This window comes from Lissotriton helveticus, chromosome 9 (assembly GCF_964261635.1).
Source record: "Lissotriton helveticus chromosome 9, aLisHel1.1, whole genome shotgun sequence".
Classification (NCBI taxonomy): Eukaryota; Metazoa; Chordata; class Amphibia; order Caudata; family Salamandridae; genus Lissotriton; species Lissotriton helveticus.
In genome coordinates this window covers 556,417,346-556,444,553 of record NC_136070.1, presented here as the reverse complement: position 1 = coordinate 556,444,553, position 27,208 = coordinate 556,417,346, and the positions used below count along the sequence as shown (strand labels likewise).

Sequence of the window (27,208 nt, the reverse complement as noted above, 5' to 3'; positions counted from 1 at the left end):
AAATATATAATCCAGCCTAGCCCACGTGGAGTGAACTGACGAGTAATGGGTGCCTTCTTTTTGTGTCGGGTGTCTGTATCACCATGTATCCAAAAGATAGTTGGTGGTTACCAATTCTGCTAGCATTTTGTGCAGCGCTCTGTAGTGGCTTGGGATCTATCCATCTACGGGCTCATGGCGTGTTAAATCCCCCCCCATATCAAGTTAGTGGAACCAAGGGTCTGAATCTTACTCCACAATACAGTTAGGGTTTGTGGGTCATCCACGTTAGGGTCATAGTAGTTTACTATTGTGGTATCGTGTGAGGCTAGTCGCCCCACATCAGACAGAATCATCCCTGCGAGTCTACCTCAGTACCTCCCAGTATAAAGGCCACAGTACGTCTGATGAGGATAACCACACCTCTAGAGTACGTAGAAAAGGATGAAAAGCATCGGTGCGTGGCCCACCTAGCCGCAAATAGGAGCATGGCTGCGGGGTCTAGGTGTGTCTTCTGCAGTAGAGCAATACTAATGTGGTGTCTTTCTAGATAGCCTATAACCTGCCTCTTCTTCCGCTGGTTATTCAGCCTCCGGACATTTCATGACAAGACTGCTATTTTATGGTCTGCAGTCGATGTATCAGGGTTGTCTATCATGTTGTCCCTGTTAGGGTTGCTGATTGTGCTTCTGTGGTGTGTGTGTTAGCAAGTAGAGTTGTTACTGATATTACAAGGCAAGGACCCCCCTCCCCCTCCCACACCGATGTACCCAACATGTCGGGCATTGATACCCTCCCTATTTTAACTCAAATGAAATAAGTCCAAACTTTCTCAACAAAACGTATAGAAAATACTTTGGGGATCTCCCACTCAGGGTGAACGCTAGAGGCCCACCACTTGCCTTCCCCCTTCCATATTCGCACCGACTTGCCACTACGTCTTCGTCAGACCTGTAGCGCTCGTGGGAGGAGGGTGAGCGTCCAGGCGGGTGAATGGTCAGTCTCACTGTTTAGTTCGTAGTTCATCGGTTAGTTTCACATTTTCACAGACTTCAGGGGTTGTAATTACGCTATCAAACCTGACATTCTGACGGTAAGCGGCGTCTGGAGCCGACATTGGGGATTGAGATCTGGGCCGCGTTCTGGTATCAGTCTCTACAGGAGACGTCCGACTGTGTCGCTTAAGGTACTCCTCCGCTTGTTGTGGGTTTTGAAAAAAATGCTGCCTGCCGAGATGCGTAATGCAGAGTTTTGCAGGATAAAGCATCGCATATGGGATGCCTTGGGTCTGAAGTTTCTTCTTTACGTCAGCATATTTGCGCCTCGTCTCGTGCACATTTTGTGTAAAGTCCGGATAGACGGCTAGAGTGGCATTCTCATAGTAGACTTGCTTCTTCTCTCTGGCTAGGCGTAGGGCGGTATCCCGATCTCGATAGTTTAGGAATCTTACTATCACTGGGCTTGGGGGTGCCCCTGGAGGTGGGCGTGCAGATAGGGACCGGTGGGCTCTTTCGATCGTCAGGTGCGCAGAAAAAGACTCCCTACCAAATAGGTAATTCAGCAGCTTTTCAATGAAGTCCTCCATACGGCCTGTATTGGTTGACTCCGCCTGGCCCACAATGCAGACGTTGTTCTGCCGGGAGCGGGCTTCCAAGTCTTCGTTTTTCTCAGCTATGATTTTGAGGAGCTTGTCCATTTGCGAGACCCGCTCCCTAGTCCCTGACGCCCCATCCTCCAGGTCTGAAAGTCTTGTTTCCGCCTCTTTAAGTCGCTGATCATGTTGATCCAGCTTGTGTACTACAGAGTCCAGCCGTGCATTCATTGTGTCCATTTTCGAAACCAATTGAAGTCAAACTGGTTTTCATACTGAGCAAGAGTGCCTTCCAGTCCTCCTCCTGGCCGTTGGCAGTGTCCAAGTCCGCATTATCTGCTGAACCAGTTTTGGACGCCTTGCGTGACTCAAAAGGTATCTTTGTTTGTTTCGCCTCCATTCTGCCCATGGTGTTTACTGGATGTCAGCTGAGCTTATGGTAGTGGGGATGCAATATGTCTCTGACGTCTCCTGGAGTATGGTCCTCCTGCTGGCCTGGCAGTCTCGTAAAATTGCCGGCGCCTCACCGGCTCTCAGTTCTTTGCTGGGGGGAGCGTGGTTTAGCTCTAACAGCAATGCTGAGGGACAGTAATTATACAGATCTGACCCACCGAGGGTAGGTAGGCTTTTATTATCCAGGCCCTACCTCTGCAGTGGACTTGTGTACAACAGGTAACAGTCTCATCTGGTGAGGGGAAAAGGGCACCCACGGGGTCCCTCAATGTATTACATGCAGCAGAGTCCGCTCTTTACCCCTGTAAATCCGCTATGCTGTCCCGTACTGCGTGATCATCCTAGCGGGCCCCCCAGCTCCGGGATCATCCCAATCACTGCCAGTATCTCTCTTTTTGTTTTTCCCAGTGGCTGGATCTCTAGCTAGATTAACGGCACTGCCACATGGGAGGCCGTCCTTGCCTCCCGCGTCAGCTGTTCTCCCCCTCCGGAATGTAATCGGTGGGGTGGTATCACTCTCTCCCATTTGGGCCTCACCTCAGTAGTGTATTTCCCCGTGGCCCGCAGGTTCGTCTGTGCGCCGCCGTTCTTCGCCCGCACTGTCGCTGCCCTTTCGATCCACCCTGTTCACGCTCCCAGGCCGCGGTCTGCTGTAGTTTCAGCTGACGCGCCCCCGCCTCCGTGCGCAAGTGCGGCCTCAGGCACTGGAGTTCCGAGTTCTCTGCCGGCAGCGCACAGATCGGCTTCAGGTCCGACTCCGCTGATATGACCCTCGGCTGTTCCGATACCAGTTCCGCTGCAATGGGGGTTCATGAGGCAACACAGCATGGGCCAGCAGAATATTTTACCTGCCTGTCTGGCGAGAGCCTTACTGGTGTGCGGCCATCTTGGTCGCGCGCCACCTAGAGCCCCCAAATTTGTGGCATTTTTTGTGTAGAATCCTGGGATTGCACTCCTACGACATGAAGAGAATGTTGTGATTTAAAGGGTGGAGGTTTGGGAAGTGAAAGGCAAGATGGAGGCTGAGGTGCTGGATATTGTGCATGATAAACCTATAAGCATTTCTATCTCCAAAGTGTTTCTTTCTAACATTTGTAAACAGGATCCCAGCACGAATGCCTCCCTGCACACTCCACAATACCCCATTATCGATAAAAGTATAGAAGTGACCAGTGCATGGATCTGGTTAGACACAAAAATAGTTTTTTGAGGGAAATGCTAGTGGGATGAATTCAAACTGCTGACCTGATGACAGCATAGGGTGTACAGGGAAACTATATCTGGCTTGAAATAATTAAACTTTAGTGAAGTAATACAAGTTAAATAGCTGACAACATTCATACGTAATAAGTACAGAATGGAATAATGGGACGGGGTGTGTGATTAAATATGAGTGGGTTTAACTAACATTCTTCTGGATTTACATGTTATCTGCTGAGTTGTTTACAATAACCATGATCATTATGATTAATATGATTTATAAATAATCATCTAATTGTAAAATACCATTTATTGTGTGTGTGTTCTGATTTGCGGCTACTCTGGCAGGACTCCACTTTATCATGCTTGCAGATAAGAGTTTCTCTGACAATTTTTTCTGACTCCTGACACCCCCTCTCTAATGGAGAATACAGAGAGGGAGGGAGAAAGAAAGAGAGAGAGAGAGAGAGAGAGAGAGAGAGAGAGAGAGAGAGAGGGAGAGAGAGAGAGGGAGCGAGAGAGACCTGTCATTTCCTCTTTTCAACAAAAAGATGACATTTCCTTGTACTGTAAGGGATCTACTGGTGTGACACACAATAATACTGGGATGAACACAACTGTAGCCCCTTGTCTTTACTTTTATTTCAATTACTTCTCTCCTGCTAATCCCTAAGCATAGAAATTACAAGCAGCAGTAAGCCTGTTCCAGAAGTGTAACATAGACCAGAGAACCATAGCTTACCATAAAAGGATTCACTTGCAGCTCCCTCTTGAGACTCAGTGTGCCGGGGTCCTGTAGCAGGAGGCCGACCGCTTGTGCGTCTTCCATTTCCGCTTGTCCCAATGGCAGAGGAGCAACATCTTGAAGGTGTTGCGAAAGGAGGTGTTGCAAAGGGCATAACACATGGGGTTGACAGTGCTATTAACATAGCAGAGCCAGTAGCCCAACTCCCAGAGTGTAATCGGCACACAATCTTCTCCACAAAAAGTGGACACAAGCACCATGATGTTGTAGGGGGTCCAGGTAACGATGAATGCCAGCAGGATTGCACTGAGGGTTTTGGCAGCCTTCTTCTCCTTGATCAGAGAGATGCTCTTTCGCTTATTGATCTGGTTTTTGGTGATTGGTGCCTGTGCTTTGGGGGTCACCCTATCTTTTATAGCAGTAGAGTTCAAGGTGAGTGGCTTTTGTTTCATTGGGCGCTTGTTGGCCCTAGCACTGCTGACTTTTGGTGGGGTCCCTGTTGGGACAGCACAGGTATTATTCCCACTTGTGTTGTTAGAGGAATTCCTCAGCATGGCCCTGGCCTGCCGAGGGCTGTCTTTATCTAAAGTTTCACTTGACCCGTCAGAACTGGCTGTATTGGGCGAATGAACCACAGAATTGATCATGGGCAACTTGATCACAACCGAGCAAATGCTCTTCATTTCAAATGGCTGGTCCTCTCCCTCTGAAGAAGTCAAGGAGTCAGCAGAACCGCCTTCTTCAGTGTTATTCCAGCTCCCATTGCTACTGTTCTCCTGTTGAGTTTTCTCAGCCAACTGGCTTTGTTTCCAGTTTGGAAAGCAGCAAACCCTCGGCCTTTGTAGTGTGGCGGCTGGTGTCTCCACTGCCTGAGATTGATCAGAGCTGCTTGTACTTCTAAAGCTGTTCATGGCTGGCTGAACAATGCTGGCTGTCTCCGAGCCCGTTAGAGCCGCAAGTTCCTTGGTGCGATTTTCTGTTTCCCGGTAGATCCTCCAGTAAAGTATTGACATTATAGTGACTGGCAGGTAGAATGCAGCAATGGCAGTGCCAAATGTAATGATCGGTTCTGACAAGAACTGAATGTAACACTTTCCTGGGCCAACTGTTCGCTCTCCAACTATGTACTGCCAGAACAAGATGGCGGGTGCCCACAAGACGAAAGAGATGGTCCACGCCATACCGATCATTATGGCTGCCCTCTTTGGAGTCCTTTTTGCTCTGTAAGTTAAAGGCCGCGTTATAGAGAAGTAACGATCAAAACTGATGACCAAGAGGTTCATGACGGAAGCATTACTGGCCACATAGTCCAAAGCAAGATAGAGGTCACAGAACACACTCCCTAAAGGCCAGTACCCCATGATAATATACATAGTGTAGAGGTTCATGGAAAGGGCTCCAATGATCAGATCAGCACAGGCCAGGCTCAGCAGGAAGTAGTTGTTGACTGTCTTCAAATCGCTGTTAACCTTAAAGGCCACCATCACCATCAGGTTGCCAATGATGGTGACCAAGGAAAGGATACCAGTCGTCAAAACAATCAGTACCACCTCCCAGATGTCATGGCCTCCAAGTGGATCTGGTGGGTCTGTGGCATTTGGGGCAACTGACGCATTCATGGTGGGAGGCCAGGTGCTCTTGAGATCGTGCTCTAGGAAGCCATCCTGATGTAGAAGCCACATGGAGCTACGTCTCACAGGCCTTCTTTGGGCTGGAATTAGGGTCCAGAAAAAAGCTGAGTTCCACAGCCAGACGATGTCACCTGCAAGAGAAAGAGGAGACAAAAGGTGAGCTAGTCAATAATTGTTGATGACATTATTAACTCAATAAACCACAATTTCCCTTCCCTCAGCTTTGTAACTTTTCACTATGCAACTCATACTGTCATCATTTCTAAGGCTGTAGGTTCTGAATTAGATGGGATAGTTGTGAGTAGTGCCCATGTGATTCAGGACATAGGCTAGAAAACAGAACGCCGCAAACAAATGACATGATGGTATTTATTGTTTAAAAATATAGATTGTTGTACTTTTTTTAACCCTTTGCATGCTGATGACGGAACCGCTCCGTCATCAGCTGCGGGTGCGCTGTGCTGATGACGGAGCGGTTCCGTCATGGCCCGCTCGCCGCTCATGCGCGGCGCGAATTCCGCGCCTGCGCTGAGCGTTCTATTGAGCGGGGCGGGCCATGACGGAACCGCTCCGTCACAAGCACAGCGCAACCGACGCTGGTGACGGAGCGGTTCCGTCACCAGCATGCGCCCGCCGCATTTCCGCCCCGCCCCCTTAGCACTGCGGCGGAATAGCCGCCGCAGTGAAGGGGTTAAACCAACGTTTTTAGTGCAAAGGAAGCCCAAATTTGGAAAGGGTGGTTTCTGGACGACCATGATAAAAAAGATTTTTAGAGCAATACGTAAAAGCCCACTTAACATGTTGGACATGTTCAAGTACACACTGGAAAGGAAACTAAAAATCAGTAGGACACTGGTCCTTAGATGGAAATTTACGGCTTCTTGCTGTGCCCACCGAAGTGAGGGGAAAAGCCCTCCTTTAACAGGTGCAACTGTTTGTCCATCAGGGAAAGCAACTGATTAAAGCTGGTCCTTATGAGAGAGAGAGAGAGAGAGAGAGAGAGAGAGAGAGACTGAGACTGAGACTGGTGTGCCATCCAATAGCACCGCACAGGCATGGCACTAGGGGCTCACCCACAATGGGAAAATAGTGACACTGCAAGTTCACTCTGCCTAGTGTTGTCAGTTGCACTCATTTTTCATATAGCCACCTTGATTTCTGATCCTTTTCTAAAGTGACAGCGAACGCGTTCCTGTCTCTGCATGCTTCTTATCTCCATGTTAAACACACAACATATTAGGAATAAAGGCCGCAAACAAGAAAAGTGCGGAGTTGGAAATAAGGCCATCTGATGACACTTCTCTGGAACCAGGTAATGTGAAGAAGAAACATTATTTACATCAACGTGGATCAGTATGGTGAGCAGGCACGAGGGAAAGAACTGGGGGAGAAATATCACAGAGGATTCAACGGCTGTGCCACGCAGAGCTGGGTCCGGGCAGCGTGCATATTTTGCACGCCATATGGAAATAAGGCATTGAAATAAATGTGTATCTGTTGTCCCCCTCCTATAGTGCAGTGTTTATTAATGCACCAGTCGTACTGCCCTAAAGCCGGTCCTTAGTCACAACCCTTGGAGATGTACCATTTCAGTACCTTAAGCTTATTGTGAACGATTGGCAAAAAATAATTGTAAATCTACACCTGAACAGTTATTCCTAAGCACAGGTGTGGATTTGCGAGTTTTGAGAAGTGATAAAACACGACTCTTTCCCCAATGCGGGGCTGTACCCACAGTATAACTCCGCATTGAGTAACGATGCCCCACTGAGAAATACACTTTTTTCTCGTTTTTCCCCACTAGAGGAAACCATTATCTTCTGTTGTGAAACCACTTCCTCTACACCCCATGATATTTAGGGATGTGCAGTTCTGACTTCCTGGTAAGGAAGCTACTACAGGGGACATCTCTGATCATTTCCAGTGTGCCAACAAACGCTTTAGCAACGCATTGCAATGCAAGGTGACGCAAAACCTAGAATGAGATTTACGAAGCCACTCAAGGCAACCTTGCATCTTGGGGCGGCTGAATAGACATTTTAATCATCAGTGCATGACACAGCATCATGCATCAACAAGTGTCTGGTCTTGCAGAACTTTCTGACTAAAACCTGTGAATTCCATATCCTATCTTCAGACACTGTCTGACCACTCACCAGTGGTACTGATTACGAGAGAACCCCTCAGTGCCTCCACCCTTCGATGCCTGACACCTGAAGGGATCAGAGCTGAGGGATCCAGAGTTCTGAGCAGAGATGCATGTAGATCTATTAGAATACTTTTCTATTAACCCCTTCGGTGGTGATGACGGCTCCCGGTCGTCATCAGTTACTGTAGGCGTGTGCTGATGACGGCCGGGAGCCGTCATGACCACGCCCGCGATCGGAATGGGCCGCACAGGCGCAGAATTCCGGCTGCAGCCAGGGGGTTAATACACATTCAGTATTGAGGGCTGGCACCCTATGGGAGGCCTTCAAGGCACAAAATGGGAAATGTATCTCTAAAGAAGCAGGCATTCTTAGGTCCTTGAGTGGCACGCTGGATCGCCTAAAACTCAGTCTCAAGACAATAGAGTTGGAATATGCTGTCAAGAAAGCGCAAGCCACATTACATAAACTCCACACCACTCTTGAAGTGTTCAAAGAGGCAGCGGAACAGGAGGTCCTCTATCTCAGAAAACAAGTACACGTGAAACAGATTGGTGAGGGGGATAGACCAGGGTGAATTGTAGCCTGAGTGGTTAGGTCTTGTGCAGCTCAGAACCCCATCCCTTGAGTGCAGACAGAGGATAGCTCACTTTCCTCCACACCCTTGATATTATTGGGGCATTTACGTTGCATTATCGTAGCTTGTACACAACCAGGACCCCGTGGTCCCTGGATAACGTTGCAACTTATCTTGAGGAAATAGCATTGGGTTGGCTGGAGGGCGAGGTGTCAGAGTTGCTAAATACGCTACTGACTCTGGAAGATTTTAAGAGCGTGATTAGGGCTCTAGCTAGCAGGAAGGACCCTGGGGGCAATGACCTACCTATTGAATTTTATAACGAGTACATCCAAGAATTAGAACCCAGATTACTAGATGTTTATAAAGAGGCTATTCTCAAGGGGCAGCTTCAGCCCTCGATGATAGAGGCCAATATTACTGTTTTATAAAAACCAAGCAAAGACCCGACGCAATACGCTTTCTATTAACTTTATTGTGTCTCAAATGCAGATAGCAAAGTCTATGCAAAAAAGCAGGTGCATTATCTACAGCCAAATATGCAGTTTCTGGCATTGCCTGGCCAGTCGGGTTTTATACCTAAACAATCCACAGCCCGATGCCTCTGCACACTGATGGCCCTGCTGCACCTCATAGATCTGCACCTCTCCACCATGGCAATAATACTCAAAATGAAAAGGCATCTTACTCACATGCATGGTCTTTTATGCATGAGGTACTTCGGCGCATGGACTCCAGTACTTAGTTTTCGAAAATGGTTATGTTGCTTTATACAAATTCAAGTGCAAGGCTTTACATTAACAAGCACAACTCAGAGCGGAATACTAGAGGTGTATGACATGGCTGTCTGTTGTCCCCTAACCCCTGGCATGCTTTCTTCAGGAATGATACATACATCCGGGACTCAGAATTGGTGGCTAATCAATTATAGTCTCCTTTTATGCTGACTGTACCATTCTATATGTGCAGAACTCAAACACTAACCCTGTGCTTGTAATCAGAGAGTTGATATTGTTTGAGAGATTCTCTGGAATAAAACTGGGAAAATTCCAAGATATTCTCCATGACTGATGCTACAGAGAGGATAGCTATAGAGTACCCATTACTCCTCCTTAACTCATGATCTTGCAGCAAAGACTATACTCCAGAAACTGGGAATAGTTGGTGTGATACCCCGTTGAGCATCCTTTACTATCATTGGGTATGTTCTGCACCCAAAACCGCTTTCCTACAGTTCCTAATCCCCCCTAAAGAATTTATACTACTTACTGAGTATATACAATGAGCCGATATGGGTAAATCTATATCCGTTTTGTTCTCAGAGATAACATCACATGGCTCTTGCATTACTCAAAAACTTAAGCTAGATTGGGAGGGTGAACTGGAAGTAACAATCACAGATGCATTGTGTCAATATTGTTGTGTACAAGTTAAACATACGCCTTTCACTTACAGACACAAGCTAGTACAATTCAAATTTCTCCATCAATACTATTACATCCCAGAGAGCATTGTCAAATATACCCTTAATAGTCAAATAGATTGTAAAAAGTGTGGCATGTTTATCTGCATGTGGCAATGGCATGTCCCAAACTGCAAGAGTATTGGTCTCCTCTCGTCTCCTCATTAAGCAGCATGGTGACTACACTTTTTCCCAAGAAACCCAAGTTTAGTGCTTTTTTGGGCCCCTGAGTGATAGGCACTAAACTGAGCACTGCTTTGTCACTGTAGGACTTGGCCCTTTTTGGCTAAAGTCACTAAACTTTTTGGTTTCCCCCCTAGACCTTTTTCTGACATAGTGTTGCCAACTTAGATGCTTTGGACACTTTGCCACTGCTAAACAGTGTCAAAGTGTAAGTGTTCCCTGTATAAAGTAATGGTAATTGGTTGTCCATGATTGGTATGTTTGCCTTACTAAGTGAAGACTCTCGTAAAGTGCACTATGTGTGCCAGGTCTGGTAATGCAACAGCTACTAGTGGGCCTGCAGCACTAGTTGTGCCAGCCACACAAGTAGCCTCAAAAAGGGAACTCAGGCCTGCCCTTGCAGGGTATGCGTGCAGTTTGTTAAACTGCCATGTTCTGTCAAGTGCATTCACTTGCCAGACCTTACCCTTCCCACTCTGTGTACATCAGACACCCCTATGGTAGGTCTAGGGTACCCCCTGGACATGATGCAGTGCATGTGAAAGGTAGGACATGTACTAAGGTGTGTGTCGTCCTGATAGTCTCCATTTCGTTTTTCACTGTTGAAAAGCCATCTTGCCCATAGGATAGAATGGAAAGGCTATGTAATATGTTTTCCAGCCTTTCTTCCCAAGGGCTTGAGATGTAAAGGTGAAGTTTAGTATGCCTGAACTCACAATGTAATAACACATCTTTTATGAACGTGAGTTTTGTGCTCTAACATTTCTGTGTGTCTCTGCCTGGCTGTGGATTGACTGTCTGGATTTGAAAGCGATAGGATCTAGGGAATGTCTTGACCCAGGGGAGGAGGTGAGACAGCAACAGGCTGGCCTGCATCTGGAGTGTAGGGGGAGGAGAAGTCCTTAACACCTTCAATGCTACAGGGTATTTTTCTCCTGTGCTGCACATGTAGGATCCCCATTGTTCATGACAAGGTCAGCTCGTCATAAGCACAGCTCCAGTGGTACTGCATGACGAGCTGACCTTGTCATTAGCATAGAAGGGGTTAAAGGTGAAGAGGCCTGGGCTGCTGCTATAAAACAATTGGCTCTTCTCCTGCTGAGTAATTGAGAATCCAGACCCCCACTAATCAAAGGAAGAGAGGTGTCACTGGCATGGAGGCACCCAGAACTGGTTTGGACAAGGGTCAGTGCCCCCTGAAGCACAAAGACTTCAAAGCCATTGAGGGGTATAACTATGAGAGCTGAAGCCCCTGAACTTTGGAGAATGGCTTGATCAAGTGTGAATAAGACTGGAGCTACTTCGTGGTCAAGAGGACCTTTGCCAAGGAAGAAACAACTGAAGAGACTGAAGGATAGGACTGACCCTTGCTGTGTGATCTGTGGCTGGCCTGCAGTTTGCTGTTTCAACCAAGGAACGGCTAAAGGGACTTTGCTGTGTGCTGTGTCCCCCTGCTTGAAGAACTTTGCTGTGTGCTGTGTCCTGAAGGTACTACCCCCAAGGGCCTGAGGTGAGCTGGCTCCCTGTTTGGAAACACAAGAACATAAAAGTTTCCAGGCGAGTCTCAGAGGCGCTGTGGGAGCGTGCCTGTTGCAGTTTGAGACCCTCGTAAGAACTGCCTGTGATTGTGGGCACCTAGTGTCCAAATGAGTCTCAGTGACGCTGTGTGCCTGTGCTTTGTGCAGCACTGAGACCTTCGGGAGGATCGGCCGGTGATTGGAGGCACCTGGAATCCAAGCAAGGATCAGCGATGCAGTGTGCGTGTGCTTTGTGCAAACTGAACCCCGTTGTGAGGATTGTCCAGTGATCGTGTGCAACAGAATCCAAGTGAATCCCACAAACGCTGTGAGCGTGTGCATTGTGCACTGTGAGACCTTCGTGAGGACTTGCCTTGTTATCATGTGCATCGGAATCTAAGTGAGTCTCATCGATGCTATGAGCATGTGCGTTATGCACTGTGAGACCTTCATGAGGATTTGCCTTGTTATCGTGTGCACCGGGATCCAAGTGAGTCTCATCGTCACTGTGGGTGGGTGCGTTGTTTACAGGAGACTTTGGTGAGGATTTGCTGTGTTGTCGTGTGCATCGGAGTAAAGTGAGTCTCAGCGACGCTGTACATGTGATCTTCGTGCAGCCTGAGACCTGTGTGTGGAGTGCCCAATGATTGTGCACCCGGAGAGAAGGAAGACTCAGAGACGCTGTGTGGGTTTGCTTTGTGGCAGCCTGAGATCTTCGTAAGTAATGCCGCCTGGACCGGCTGTCCCGAAGGAGCTGTTTTTCCGGCCCGAGCTGCCGTTGCCATTTCACAAAGCTGCTTGGAGGCCCAGCCACTGGACGAGGAGAGGAGAGTGGGTTTTTGCTACCCAGGTAACGTGTGTCGACTCCTGGGGTGGGACGCGGGCTCGGAGGGAGACGCTCTTGGCCTCTCTCTCGTGTTGGTAGCGCGAGCCTGTGCCTCGGCTCGTATCACGGCCCATATTGCCAAAGGGAGTGACGGTACAGTGGCCGGAGTGCGAAGCTGCACTTTGGAATTACATCATACTGTGTTGGGGGCAACTGTGAGAGGCTGACAGAAGGTCAGAAGAGGAGGCAGAGAGACCGCCTTAGGCCCGGTGATGGGGCCTGAGTGTACTACGTAGTCGTACATTTTCTGAGAGCAGAGTAGCTGACTGACGTATTACACATTGCATTATTCCTGTATAACAAATTACCTGATTAGTGTAAACGCATTGCCTTATTATTGCAGAACAACATATCTGGTGGTTGGATTACGCATTGCATTGTTTTACCTTGCAAAGTGCCTCATTGTTGCGTTACGCTTTGCGTTCTTTTCATTGCAGAGTGTCTGATTGCTGCGTTACGCATTACTGTATTTTTACTTGGCAAAAGTACCTGATCCTAGCCTTAAGAACTGTATGACATGTTATTGGGAGTACTGGAGAATGTTTAGAAGTGCTCATTGACATTGCCAGAACTTACAAGGGCTGGCTGGCCTAACAACCGGCCAGGAGAAATATTACACAACCTCACATGTTGGTTTTATATTGTGTGGTCTTATGGTATATCTTTTTACATAAAGTTTATACTTGTTTTATAAAAATCGTGTGGAGTCTATTTGTGGTGTCATCATTGGATTATTGTGAGCATGGTTGCGAATACTTTACACATTTGCCTTGAAGATAAGCCTGGCTGCTCGTGCCGAGCTACCAAGGCGGTGAGCGGGGCTATCTAAGAAGGTGACCCTCTTTTCCCTGATGTTGGAACAAGGGTCCCTACTTGGCCTAAGGTACCCAGCTCAGCCACCAGGGATCCCAGGTCTAACAGTCGCTATGGCCTTCTCACTTGCTCAACATCAGACCACGAGCTCCTGGTTGAGCAGAGCTGTGCCCAAAATAAGCTGTTGTTTGCGAGACATGACATAGAGTAATACTCAATTTGATTTATATACTGAAACATTGCATCCTCAATCACGTCGTAGGGATTTTTGGGACCCCCTGCAATCCAATCTGTTATCTCACATATTCTGGAGTTGGCCAGATGGATGTTGGGTGTTCCCACCATTCAATCTGTGCCCAGCCAACACGGTGGCTTGGATGACAAATGCGATGCTCTACATCCGATGCTGGTATGGTGGACCTGTCTATCTTTGTGGGTGACATGTATTGCCTCTGGTGTCATTTTCATACTCGCTGCATTATCCTTTACTTTTTCACTAAAATAAGTTTAAAAAAAAGGTGTGCCTAGCTTATTCTGAGGATTCAAGTTATGTTTTAAACTTGCCTGCAGTTTAATTTTACCCTGTGTTTATGCGACGCAGCCTCTGGAAACAGCCTTCATAAGCATCACTGCATATGAATGAGTGCTTTCGTGAAATAATAGCGCTTAGAAAAAAAATGTCTGTGATGTAAACATGAGTAAATAATGAAACGAAACATTTTAAGGCAGGCGAGTAATCATTCTATCCACCGTGTTTAACTTCCGTTTAGGTAGTCAAAATCTTTGTTTCCTGCTACAGACAATACGTTCTGTCCAGTATATCAACTGGGCGATGGTTATTGTGTCTGACCCAAACTGACACAACTTCAAATGCTTGAGTGCTGCAACCAAAACTGAAAGGTGCCCAATGAACTTCTGCAAAGTTTCGGTAAAGCGTGACACCCTGTTTGCGCCAATTTTAATAACGTTTGACCAATTTGAGCTAGATGCAAACAAATTATTAGAATTGTATACAAATAAACGTTTTTCAGTGGCCATGAATAAGCGTCTCCTGTTCAGTGAATCCTGTTTCAGCTTCATGCAGAGCTTTGAATGCACAGGCATTAGCAATCTCCTAAAAAGGAATCAGAGGTACAACAGCTGGAGATCACGGGTTCAGGTAAAGACAGTCAATATGATTAGATCTACTTTAGACATTATGCAACATTGTTGCCTTATTTATGTTACTTTTTAATCTTAGGTAAGACATTTCTGTCTTTTGAAGTGTCATTAGTTTGGACCCAAATAAATAAGCATTTGTTCTAATTTGAATCATTACTTTTTAACTTTTTTTTTAAACAAAATTATTAGAAAAAACAAACAATAGTTGATGAAACCTAAAAGTATATTTAATGAGTCACGGTTCTGGGCCAAGTTTTCAATGCTTTTGAGAAAAACATTCATCAGGGAAATAGGCCGGATTTGGAACACACCTTTTCATTATTTTCTTAATAGACTTCTTTTTGGTAATCCCATTCTGGACGTTTTTAGTAAACTATTGTCTCATTTAGCTTCGTTATCTTTGGAGAAGAGCCATGGAAATAGAACCCTCCTTTAATCCCTTTAAATAATGTATCCATTGCATATGCGTATGAGGATGGTTGAGTCCAAATGGCAGCATCTTAAAACAGTACACCTTAAAGCTTTACGAAATGCCACCATACCGAACTGAACTGGCTTCACTCAACGTTATGTTGGAATGAGGATTGATAAAGGCCATCATTTAGAAGTTCAAGGCATTGTGATGTCCTCATGTATGTTCTGTACATCCTCCTCATGCTGCTCCAGCCCACTTTGAGGTGTGTAACAAGCATGCCCATTTTGGGAGGGAAAAGGCACACGTCCAAGACACCAGGGACATTCATTTTTTATTTTTCTAAAACAAACCTGCACTTGGAGATTTGTCAACAAAAAAAGTGTGGTCGGGTGCCTTGCTGCAATGACATGACCGACCACTTGGTGTTGCTCACTTCGGCTTACAGGCTGCTGTCGTGTTGCATAAAATCCACAGCTGCAATAATCGTAGGTGGTTCACCACTGATTGGCAGAGGCGTGGCATACAACACCGTTTGGCTTGCCAGATCGCTTGCCAGATCGCTTGCCTGGGCCTAGATGACTCAGTAGGAGTTATAAACTATTAAGTATTATTTAATTGAGTCAAAACGTTGCTACTATTAACTAAAGAATGTTGATCTAACGACAGCATGTAACGTACAGACAGACACACACAGTCACACACACACGCATGAACACATGTAATGTCTGGCAAAGAGAGACACACAATCACACACACATAAAACACCTGTAATGTCACGCACAGACACAAACACTCACACACACATTAACACCTGTAATGTCACGCACAGACAGACACACACAGTCACACACGCATAAACACCTGTAATTTCACGCACAGATACACACACATAAACACATGTAATGTCACACGCAGACACACGCACACACATAAACGCCTGTAATGTCACGCAGACACACACTTTCACACACACATAAGCACCTGTAATGTCACGCACAGATAGACACACACATTCACGCACACATAAACACCTGTAATGTCACGCACAGACACACGCACACACACATAGACACCTGTAATGTCACGCACAGGCAGACAGACAGACACACATAAACACCTGTAATATCTACTTTGCATTGCAAGCCATTCCAACGCGTATAGTATTCAGACTGGACTCTCGAACAATTGAACTAGTTTAGCCCTTGTACACCTTGTGCACTGATTACTGCGCCCCTCTCTATTCAATACATTTTTGGCAACATGCTCTCAACTTTCCTACTTCAGCGACAACAGTACAAAAAGCAATTAGATTCAAAGCCGTTAAAGGCTCCTGAAAATTAAAAGCTTTATTCCATTCCCGGTTTCGAGACCGTCTTCAACAATCTCTGATACCCACATTTCTGCAACATAGATTAGGCATTCATAAAAAACAGGAGCAAGTCTGAAAGCATCGATGGTAATGTCTGTCGCACGAAGCAGTTTCGGTGCTCCATCCGATTATATTCCCAATATGCGGTTAGGTAATTTCGCAAAAACATCCTTAATCTCAAAAACTCGTAAAGGCCTTTCAGAGTTACGACACATAAAACAGAAACTTTCTTATGAAGACCACTAACTAGTCTGAAACTCAAAGGTCTACTGACTCCCTCCTACAATGTAGGAGTAAGTTAGGACTACTGCAAGAACAAGTCTTGGTTTACAGGATAGCGTCACAGCCGCCGCCATTACAGAATTCTTTGCCAACCACGGTCTTTCTTTCTTCTATTTTGCATTAGACGTCCAGATCATCGATCGGTCAGGGGCGCACACATCACCATCACCTTTGAACTCGTGTAAAACATAAACATGTGTGAAGCAATTTCATGGCCACCCTGCGCCCTGGTGCAGGATCTGATCTGCGCCTCTTCTGCACTGCCACACCGTATTTGCTCTCCTTTAAAATTAGCATTCAAGGTGATACGCAAACAAATTCAGCTCCTCTGCCACCAGGCAAGGCGGATGCGTTGCTTGTTTCCGCTGCTCAAGAAATCCCTCGTTTCCTGCTGCTGCCTGATAGAAAATGAAAATACTTTTTCATGTATACCTTGGTCTGGCTGCTTCTCCTAATGTCAGAAGCCAGGATCAGTCAGGCCGCAAATCAATTGTGAAAACAACTGTACACATTTTTTAAATATCAAAGTATTTACATAGTTGTTTATAAAGTTCCACTGTTCTCAGATGAACATTTACTTATTTTCTTCTATCCTGGTGGAGATACTTTCCTCCCGCCTACCCGCCTACCTCTTGTATCAGTGAAAGCCAAGGCATAGGCCCTAAAAAAACACTTAAGTACCCGGATGGTCTCCCAGAGCACAGAAAAAGAAGTCCATCTACTACATATAGGCCTGATTCACAAACTGCACTTTGTAGTATTACAAAACACGTACTACAGTTTGCAATTCACAAAGTACGTGGAGAGTGTTACACCTCTGCATTATCTATACTAATTTGTGTGCAGTTCTTCACCTGATTTAAAAGTTTCCTCACACGTGAGTATTAGTTTGAGTAGTACATTTGGGAAGGACACAGGAGAGTGGCTTAAAGAAGGGGCAGTTTTACTCCAATAGGTGAGGAGGATACAGAGGAGTTAGGAAGGTTTAGGGAGGGGCGTCACCCACCCACACAAGAGTAAGCCAATTGCGATACTCAGGGAGTGAAGACATAACTTACACTTTTGTAGTAAGTTTACACTCTGAGTTTATATTTGTGACTCAAGCCCTTACGGGCATATGTACAAGGAATTGGTGCGGCACTGCAGAAAATTCAGAAGCGCCGTGGTGCACCATTTCCAAAGTGCAGGGATGCACAGTATTTACAAGAATACAGCGCACCCCTGTGTTTTCCCTAGTGCTGGTACTAAAAATAGCTGCCTAGCGCCAACACAGACACCCTTGTGCTATAGTCAAAGGATGCATGCATTGCAGGGATGATTGTTTATGTGTAGGAAGATGTCCATTAATTAATGATAGTTTTTGTGCACGAAGGGACACCTTCCTGCACAAAAACAATCATTAATGGTATTTTGCACTTTCTATGTGTGCTGCAGAATGCAGCACAAATAGAAAAAGCAAAAACGAGGAGAATTACATATTTCTCCTCGCTGCGCCAATCTAATACCTGTCTTTGCATGACGTTAGTTTATGGCGCTGCCTCAGATTTACAGTTCCTTGTAAATCTGGGGCAGCATCAAAAAGCAATGGGTGTTGTGGTGGAACAGACACAGCAACATCCATTGCACACCCCTTTCATGCAGATACCTGCGTGAAAGGGTACTATATTTACAAAGCAGTGTTAAGCCACAAAAAGTGGCTTAACACCACTTTGTAAATATGGAGCAGGGCATTGCACCACCGGAACATCCCTAAAAGTGACGTTCCGATGGGGCAATCCCCTTGTAGATATGCCCCATAATGTCTGTCAAACTGATACGCACTAGCATGCCAGCACTTGTGGTGTCCTTCCTTCATGTTCCGGGTAGCAGGAAAGGAACTCCCCACAGCAGAACCTGCTATACCAAGAAGCAATAGGAAAAAAGTACAGAAGCACACAAAAGTCCAATGTAAATGGTCCGTAAGCCCAATGATGATTTCCGATGTACTGGCTAAAAAAAGTAGTTTTTTAATTCTTCTTCCAAAGTCTTCATTACGTAGAACAGCATCAAAAGAAAAGGCAGCCGACACGTGTTTCGCCGCTTAGACTTTTTCAAGGCTGAAATACTGTATCAAGTATTAGACTCTTCAGGCAAAATGCTCAAGTATGAGTGATGCCAATATCTGTAAAAGTCTAGTTTTCCCAATGTATGTCTCCCAAAAGTACGTGTCCAAGCACTACAAACAATAAATTGAGTAACCACCACATAAATGACTGGTGCACACACAGGCGTTGAAAGTGTAGGCAGTGTGAGCAATCTGGCTGTAATATACCTGAACTCTAGTATTCTGTTCCGTGCAAAGTAAAAAAAAAAAAAGAGGCATGTGACTGATAATTTTAACACTTTGCTGTAAATTAATGCCATATTTATGAGAAACAGATATATTGAACGTCATAGCCAACACTGGATTGGATGAAGCACAGTTTTGTAACCTTTATTGTCACAGCTGTCTATACGAACATGTACCAAGGCAATGGAGTACATCCTCTATAAAACTTTCTTTCAGTAAAGGCATCCAGTTAAGGGTACCCATAATCGCTGAAGAAATTATACAGTTTACACATGGTATATTAACTTTTGATAAACCAGCATAGAAACAGAAACAGTGAACCAACTTTTCCAGAAGTTCCTTTAAATGATAGGCTTTTCTCTCAGTAGGATGATAGGAGAGGTAAACGTATGGATTCCAAAAAGTGAAGCATTCAATGCTTATACCAAATACTTTTTATGTGAGCTATATAAATACACTTTTATTAATCTAAAATATATTAGGAAATACGTTTCTCGATTTTATGGGATTCTCATCAAAATACATACATTTTGTCAATAACATTATTATTCAATTATATTCCCAATAATATTCTGATTTACATTTATCACATATATATAATTAGATTGAGTATTTGAGTTATGCACTTTTCAAAATAAAACTACAGACAATAATTATATCCCTGCCTTATAGAAAACCCATAGAGTCTGAAAATAGTTATCCCTTATACATAGTTTTGAAGAACAGGAAGAAACCGCCTTACCAAATTCGATTTTGAACTGGGGGTAATTTTCTTGGTTCATTAATTTAGGCTGAGTGAGTACAAGTGGTACATGAAAAGCCTCTAAGAAGGCCAAAGGAACTGAAGGAGAACTCCCAAAGATTATGAAAACAAGTAAATTGTGGATGACAACCCAGTAGACAAAGAAAATAAGCACAATGCGTGTTTCATAACTGCTTATAATAATGAAGGTAATACATTAAGATGAGAACTGGCAAAACAACCACATTCTATAAAGATCGGTCAAAAATCACTGTTGATAGATCCAACTACAAAATTCAGAGACTCGCCTGTACTAGTGAAATGTGTTTATGTAGCACACAGTAGTATTCTTAATCCAAGGTTAAAGGTTATTGTAAATGTAGTATATGTTTGATATTCTGTTTTGAAGACAGCACAAATGATATCAGATAACAGTACCATTAAAAACTTACATATTAATTACTTTGAATTGTATTCCCACCTCAGTGAAAATTCTAGGTTTTCCTTGTGACCAAATTGATGTGGTTATCACTGTTATGAAATTAAATATACGCACAGCAAAACATATACAGTTCCTACACAGAAAGAGCACAAATCAGCCTAAGTCTGAATATTTGAATCATGGACATAGCCATTCATGTACCTCTTAACGTTTAAGGAACCAGCGGGCAGAAGTCACAATACAGAGGTGGCATCAAGAAAAAAACATTTGAGGCAGAAATGTCACAATGTTGTTATGTTTAGTCCCAAACAACTTTCTGGCTATAACATATGTTATAGGCTCCTTTTGTTCAGGAACAGCCCTTAATTTGGAAAATAAAAACATAAATGACAGTGCCTCGTCAGGAATCCATGGCTGCTTACACCACCCATTGCCCCAAGCAGTGCCGCCAATGACAGTACCAGGACAACAGCTAACCATCACACTCCTACAACTGTGACAATTCAGACTATTCAATGCCACCAAAGCTATAAGAATGGTTTGAGGGGCTTGAATTAGTCATTTTAATATATTGAATGAATAAACTGTTGTTGTGCTCATCTCTAATTTAGCCAAAGGGTGGCAGACTGTCATAAGTGCCAGTGTTGTCAATTTAGTGCCAGTGCAAGCACTGGAAACCACGGCTCAAATTAAGCACTGTTCCCGAAGTCAGAGTTACTGGTTGGATAGAATAAATATTACAAGAATCATGAATGTCACAACTAGTCAATTAATTTGATGTTTTGTGTGAGAAGTCTGGAAATGTGATTACAACCAACTAATTTACATAGACCTCAATATGGACACCATTGTTAAAAAAAAAGCTGAGTCTTCCAAGGAGCCTCGGTAGCAAGAGGCCTTCCAGCAATAAATCACTATATGAAGGTCAGTGAAGTTCCACCCCTTCTTAATGTACTCCCCTTGTACAGTCTTCTAAAGAATTGTTACAGTAGCAAGTCCTTCCCTTTGGGTACAGAAGGCCTTTTATACCTCTTCCTCTCCACCTCTTCAGGACATTTTCTAGGATGTCCAACCCTTATATACCTGATAAGAGCCAAAGTGGCTAAGGTCGTGTCCTGTGCTGACTCCTTTTACGTCTGGTTTCAGTTATCTCTCCAGACTAATGTTTTTAAATAATATATTTGACATAATAGACATATATAGAGGGCTTTATCTCAGCAGTATTCATCCATTGGTCTGTTAAACTGTCAACCACATTTTGCTTCCACCCACTACAGTATACAGCATAGAGCAATGGGTTTGCCCAATTCAGCCACTGGCTAGACTTTGTGTGAGTGATGGCCTTTTGCCTCTGCACACTGTGTGACATTGTTAGTTACATAACTTAAAAAAAAAATCTAATATTTTATTGATGTTTATTTATATTTTCGCAGGACCTGCCTCGCTCAAACCAGTGTCAACTATCCCTACTTCGAAGCTCAGGCGAGCCTGGTCCCGTCTCGCGGTTGATAACTGGTCGATCAAACTTGCCAGCTCTCAACCCCGTGATCAGGAGGATCCTGACCTAGCTAATCAGGCCTACGTTAACTGGGTCACTCAAACCCTTGACGCGACACTCCCAATGAGTAAGACTACGCTGAAGCGCCCCCACAAAACTGCCCCTTGGTACACGCAGGCTCTTAGGGACAAGAAACGTCTATGTAGAAGGTCGGAAAGGCATTGGCGTTTAGATTACTCGGCAGACAATAAAACCCGCTACCGAGAATCTATCGGCGAGTACAAAGCTCAAGTAAAAGCAGCCCAGGCCACCTATTTCTCCAACAGAATATTGTTGGCCAAGTCCAAACCCAAGGAGATTTTCCAGATCGTCAAAAAGCTAACGAATCCCCCCCTGCACTGCAGGCCGAAAAATCCACCACTCATTGCAATAACGTTGCTGAGTTCTTCTATCAGAAAGTAAATACTATTTACTCGGCCTTCCCCCCTAAAAAGACCACCTTCTCAATCCAACCCAACAACCCCCAGGTTCCCTCCCCTTCTCTACCTCAACCCACCCTGACCCATTTCCCCCTACTAGATCCCACAACCCTTGAATCACTAGCGCACAGTGTCAAATCCGGCTCACCGAACGATCCTGCCCCGCCGGACATAATATTGGCTGCTTCCCAGATCACCTTGCCTATTATTAGGGAGGTATTAAATGCATCCATTTCCTCCAGCATTGTCCAGACCGTCTGGAAACAGGTCATGGTCTGGTCGTTACTGAAGAAACCCAATTTAGACTCATCTGACTTGGGTAACTACCGTCCCATCTCCCTACTCCCATGGGTGAGCAAGGTCTTAGAAAAACATATTAATCAACAGCTAGTAAACTTCCTGGAAGATCATCACTTACTAGACCCCACCCAGACGGGCTTTAGACCAAAACACGGGACTGAGACCGCTCTCCTCATGGTCACCGAGAAGCTAGAAAAATCCTGGATCAAGGAGGATCAGTGGCAGTGATCCTCCTTGACCTAAGCGCGGCGTTTGACACGGTCAGTCATGACACACTACTGGACCGTCTGTCCTGCGCCGGGATTAAGGACAAAGCCTGGTCGTGGTTTAAGTCCTTTCTGGAGGACAGATCCTTTAGAGTCTTTGAGGGTGAGTCCGTGTCCTCTAGCAGACCTCTAAAGTGTGGAGTTCCGCAGGGCTCCTCTCTGAGCCCCGCACTTTTCAACCTATACATGAGGCCACTGGCTGAGGTCGTCCGTCCATTCGGGGTTAAGATCATCTCTTACGCGGACGACACGCAGCTGGTGGTCTCACTGGCGCAGGAGGCAAACCGGCCTGCGCCAGAGAGTGCCTAGAGGAGGTGAAGACCTGGATGTCTTCATCATCCCTCAAGTTGAATGGGGACAAAACAGAGCTGATGCTCCTAGGCCCTTCAGATCTCGGCCTCCGCCCCTCCTTGTGGCCTCCGTGTCTGGGCCCCCCTCTAGCTCCCAAAAACAACATCAAGAGCCTTGGAGTGTGGTTGGACAGATCCCTGTCTTTCAAAGTTCAAGCCACAAAACTATCAGCCACTTGTTTTGGCATCATAAGGATGTTAAACAAAATCTTTCCCCTCCTTCCCATGGAAGCCAAACAGGTGGCTATACAAGGTCTTATACACTCACGCCTTGATTTTAACAATGTGCTCGATCTCGGCGCCCCAGAGTACACCCTGCGCAGACTGCAGATAGTGCAGAACTGCGCTGCGCGTTTACTGCTCAAGATCCCTCGTAGACAATCAGTGAGGGCCGGACGGGCTAGCCTTCATTGGCTGCCGGTCCGTCAGAGAGTTCTTTTTAAGGCAATGTGCATAGCCCACCAAGCTTTCTGGGACACTGGCCCCAGCATCTCTCGCGACCTAGTTACTCATTACATCCCCAACAGAAGCCTTCGCTCCAGCCAGACCTTTCTAGCAGTGGCTCCGAGAATAAAAAGATACAGAGCAGGTGGTAGGACGTTCGCCCACAATGCGTCCAGAACTTGGAATACCCTGCCACTGCATCTCAGAGCCAATCCCAACCTATCTGTGTTTCGTAAACAATTGAAGACCTTCCTTTTTAACTCTCCCCTTTAATCCCCAGCTATCCTTCTCCTCAGTTCTCTGGTAGGTTCTGGTTACTCTAGCGCTTGGACGCCTCCGGGCAGCAAATCGCGCTTTACAAGTCCACATCTATTCTATTCTATTCTATTCTCTGTACAGGCTTTGCTAACAGGTCTCATACACTTCGTAATATCCAACCTTTATTGTGCACAAGTTCGGAAGGAAGGTAGGTGGGACCAGTGACCGCATGAAGTAACTAATCGTGGGCTGCACAAGCTTGTTAACTAACGGGTTAGACCAGTAGCACTGGTGAATGCTGCATTAGTAACACTCAGAGCTGTGCGAGACTCTCCTTGTCCTGGAGTCTGGTCTTGGTCTGCCAGCAGCTAAGAAATCTGCAGGCAAAATATGCAGTTTCTTCACTATTTTTTTCGGAATCAGAATGCTTCGTAAGATTATTACACTCTTCACTGTGAACTGTTGGAAGACTGTAGTCAGACAACTGTTTTGTCCCACTTAGTCTATGATAATGTGCTTTATCTTTATCTTGGGACTATTGGTTACCTCATCTGCTGTCTGGAATTTAATAAAATGCGTCTAAATGCGTCTGCCGAGCTTATTAAATGCCTTTCAGTATGTACCTCGATTATCTTCCATCTCAAGATTCCTCATTGGCTACCTATAGCTTCTTTGTATTTGACTTTATGCTTTACATCCTCAAAGACCTGTTTACTTCCCTTTTCACTGAAGTTTGTTTGTAGTCACTATCTTTTTCATAAAAAAAAAGTGAAAACAGTTCTCTTCACTTCCTTGTAAATGGTTCCGCTAATGTCAGTTACCTTCAGTGGCAGGATGCCTTTACAGGTAAGAGTGAGCTCTACAAACCTGTTTATTCAAGGAATATCAAGTTGATTGAAAAAGACACTCTGAGTAAAGATGTGTAGGTGGTGACTGTTAAATGTTAAGCCAGTGGCTGAAGTGTGGGAAGACAGGAGGGAGGCTGGAACAAATATTAAATATTATTGGCATGTGAAAGAAAAGTTATGCATTGAAGAAGGGTGACTCCAAATATAGTTTGAGTTAGTCTCTAAAGCTGAAGTTACAGAAAAAAAGTGTTAACTAGCACACAGAGTCCATTTGGTAAGGAAAGTGACCAATGGTGAGGTAAGGGAAACGTTTTGGTAGCCTACAATGGACAATGATAGATGAGCTAGTTAGAAAAGATGTCCAATAAGCAGATACAATTGAAGGGAAATATATAAGAAATTCACCATCGTCACAAGTAGAACCCCTCATAACTGTGGATTAAAATATGTTTACCTACAGTTCGACCATTTGAGGCTGTGTTTTAGACAGAAAGGTTTATTTTGAACCTTGCAAGCTATAGTTCCAAATGGATGAGAGCAAAGTGCGAGGGCATAGTGAAACACTGCCATTAAGGTTGAATTTTTTAAAACCGCATTTTGTCTTGGATAGTGTGCTGGAAACCATTGTACCAATGAAAAACAACTTATCTCAAAGGAGATGTAGGATTTCCTGAAAGGGGGGCAGGGGGGGACACTAAGGATGGCTCTAAATAATTATCTAGCGAACACAAAAGTCAAGAGGTTAAATAGGGTAATGAAGCTATGTGTTAGACGGGCGGGGCAGAAAGGAAAGCGTGAAGAGAGTATTCATGCAAGTAATGTGGGCCCACTATACAGCTCCCAACATGGTCAGTGGCATAGCTCCTTTTTAATGCTTGAGAGAAAGAACAGGTAATGCCAAGATAATTTCAGGATGGTTGATGAGTGGCAAAGGAGTAGAACAGATAGATGAGTTTGGATGAGGTAGTGCAGAAAGTTATTAATCATCAAAAAGAGTGTGAGGCCTGGTATGATAGGGGAACACTGGGTACGAAATGTTGAATTTGAATTTGAATTTAAAAACATTTGTACAGCGCTCGCATACCCAGCGGTTTCATGGCGCTAGTGTTGATCAGTGAACGGCAGCAACTAGGAAATTAGGTCGGGTAGGCTTGCGTGAAAAGGAAGGTTTTCAGGTTTTTCCGGAACAAAGGGTAGGAGGGTGAGGTACGTAGAGTGACAGGGAGGGAATTCCAAAAAGTTGGAGCCAGGACGGCGAATCTTGCTCCGCCTGATCTCTGCTTTTTAAAGCGGGGGATGGTAAGAAGGGCCAAATGGGCTGAGCGAAGTTCTCTGCCTGGACAATATGGCTGAATGAGAGAGCAGATAAACTCGGGGGCAGTGCCCGATCTGGCCTGATACGTGAGGCAGCCGAGTTTAAACAGGGCACGTTCTCTGACAGGGAGCCAGTGCAATGTTTTGAGTAATGGGGTGACCCGATGATATCTGGGTAAGCCATGGATCAGGCGGGCCACCTGGTTCTGCACCAGTTGTAAACGGTGGATCAGGTATGCGGGGGCTCCGTTATAGACTATGTTTCCATAGTCTATACAGGACAGTACCATGGCTAACATAACAAGTTTTAGGGCTGAAGGGGAAAAGAAACGAGAAACCTTCCTGATTACCCTAAGGGAAAAAAAACATGAGGAAACCACGGAACTGACTTGTGGGTGAACAGTAAGTTGGGGATTAAGAAAGATTCCCAGGGTTTTTACTTTGGACACGGGAAGTGGAGGGGCACCGAGGGAGGGGGGCCAAAAGGAAGAAGACCATGGACTGCAGCCACCTCCGGTCAAGACCAGCTCGGTCTTGTCCGGGTTAAGTTTGAGGTGGCTGCAGTTCATCCAATCTTGAATGAGGGTCATGATTGTTTGGACGTTCAGGGCAGATGAAGATGAGTGAGACAGATTGAAGATTAACTGGAGGTCATCCGCGTAATTGAACACGGTGACCTCCAGTTGCTGTAACATAAAAATAAGGGGAAAAATATAAAGGTTGAACAGAAGAGGGGAAAGTGATGAGCCCTGGGGGACCCCGCATTCTACTTTGCGAGAGGCCGTCGTAAAGCCAGCCAGACGGACTGCTTGAGTCCTCTCAGCAAGAAAGGACTCCAGCCAGGAGAAGGCTAAGCCTTCTATGCCCGCCGCCCTGACACGGTTAAGGAGGATGGTGTGGTCCACCGTGTCAAAAGCGGCGGATAGATCTAGAAGAATCAAGGCTTGCGGAAGGTTGATGTCAATACCTTCACGCAGCTTGTCCATGACTGAAATGACCACTTTTTCTGTAGAATGCAGGGGACGGAAGCCAGCTTGGCAGGAGGAGAGGCAATGATTTGCCTCAATGTGAGTGCTCAAAGTGGTGGTGATGTGAGTTTCAAGGACTTTTGCAAGGTAGGGGAGGAGTGAAATGGGGCGGTAATTAGAGGGGGAAGAGGGATCGGCATCCAATTTTTTTAAGATTGGGATGACCACCGCCGATTTGTGTGGACTGGGAACATAGCCAAGGGCGAGTGAGTCATTAAGAAGGGTTAGAGGGGGTAGGGCAGGCTGAGTAGACTTCCCTGAGGATACTAGCAGGGGCAAAGTCCAGGGGAGAGCCTGATTTGACCCGATGTAACAGAGGGAGGAGGGTATCAGTGGTTAGAGATGGGAAATTAGTCAGTTTAGCGGTAGTGGGGGGAGGGGAAGGATCAACAAAAGTGGAAGAGGGCGGAGGGATGTTGTATTTGATTTTAGCAACTTTGTCTATAAAAAACTCGTCAAGCCAGTCACAGAGGGGTTGGGACGGGGGAATGATAGCCGT

The 27,208-nt window shown here is 45.4% G+C and overlaps 1 protein-coding gene across 2 annotated transcripts in view; it reads right to left on the bottom strand.

Annotated features, from left to right (window-relative positions):
- LOC144781548 (muscarinic acetylcholine receptor M1-like) overlaps positions 1-27,208 on the bottom strand; it is a 351,868-nt gene that overhangs the window by 189,097 nt on the left and 135,563 nt on the right. For both annotated transcript variants that reach the window (XM_078660451.1, XM_078660452.1), the window contains exon 2: positions 3,966-5,730. In XM_078660451.1, coding sequence (XP_078516577.1) covers positions 4,001-5,730 — 1,730 coding nt within the window. In that variant the 3' untranslated portion in view covers positions 3,966-4,000. The remainder of the gene's footprint in view (positions 1-3,965; positions 5,731-27,208) is intronic.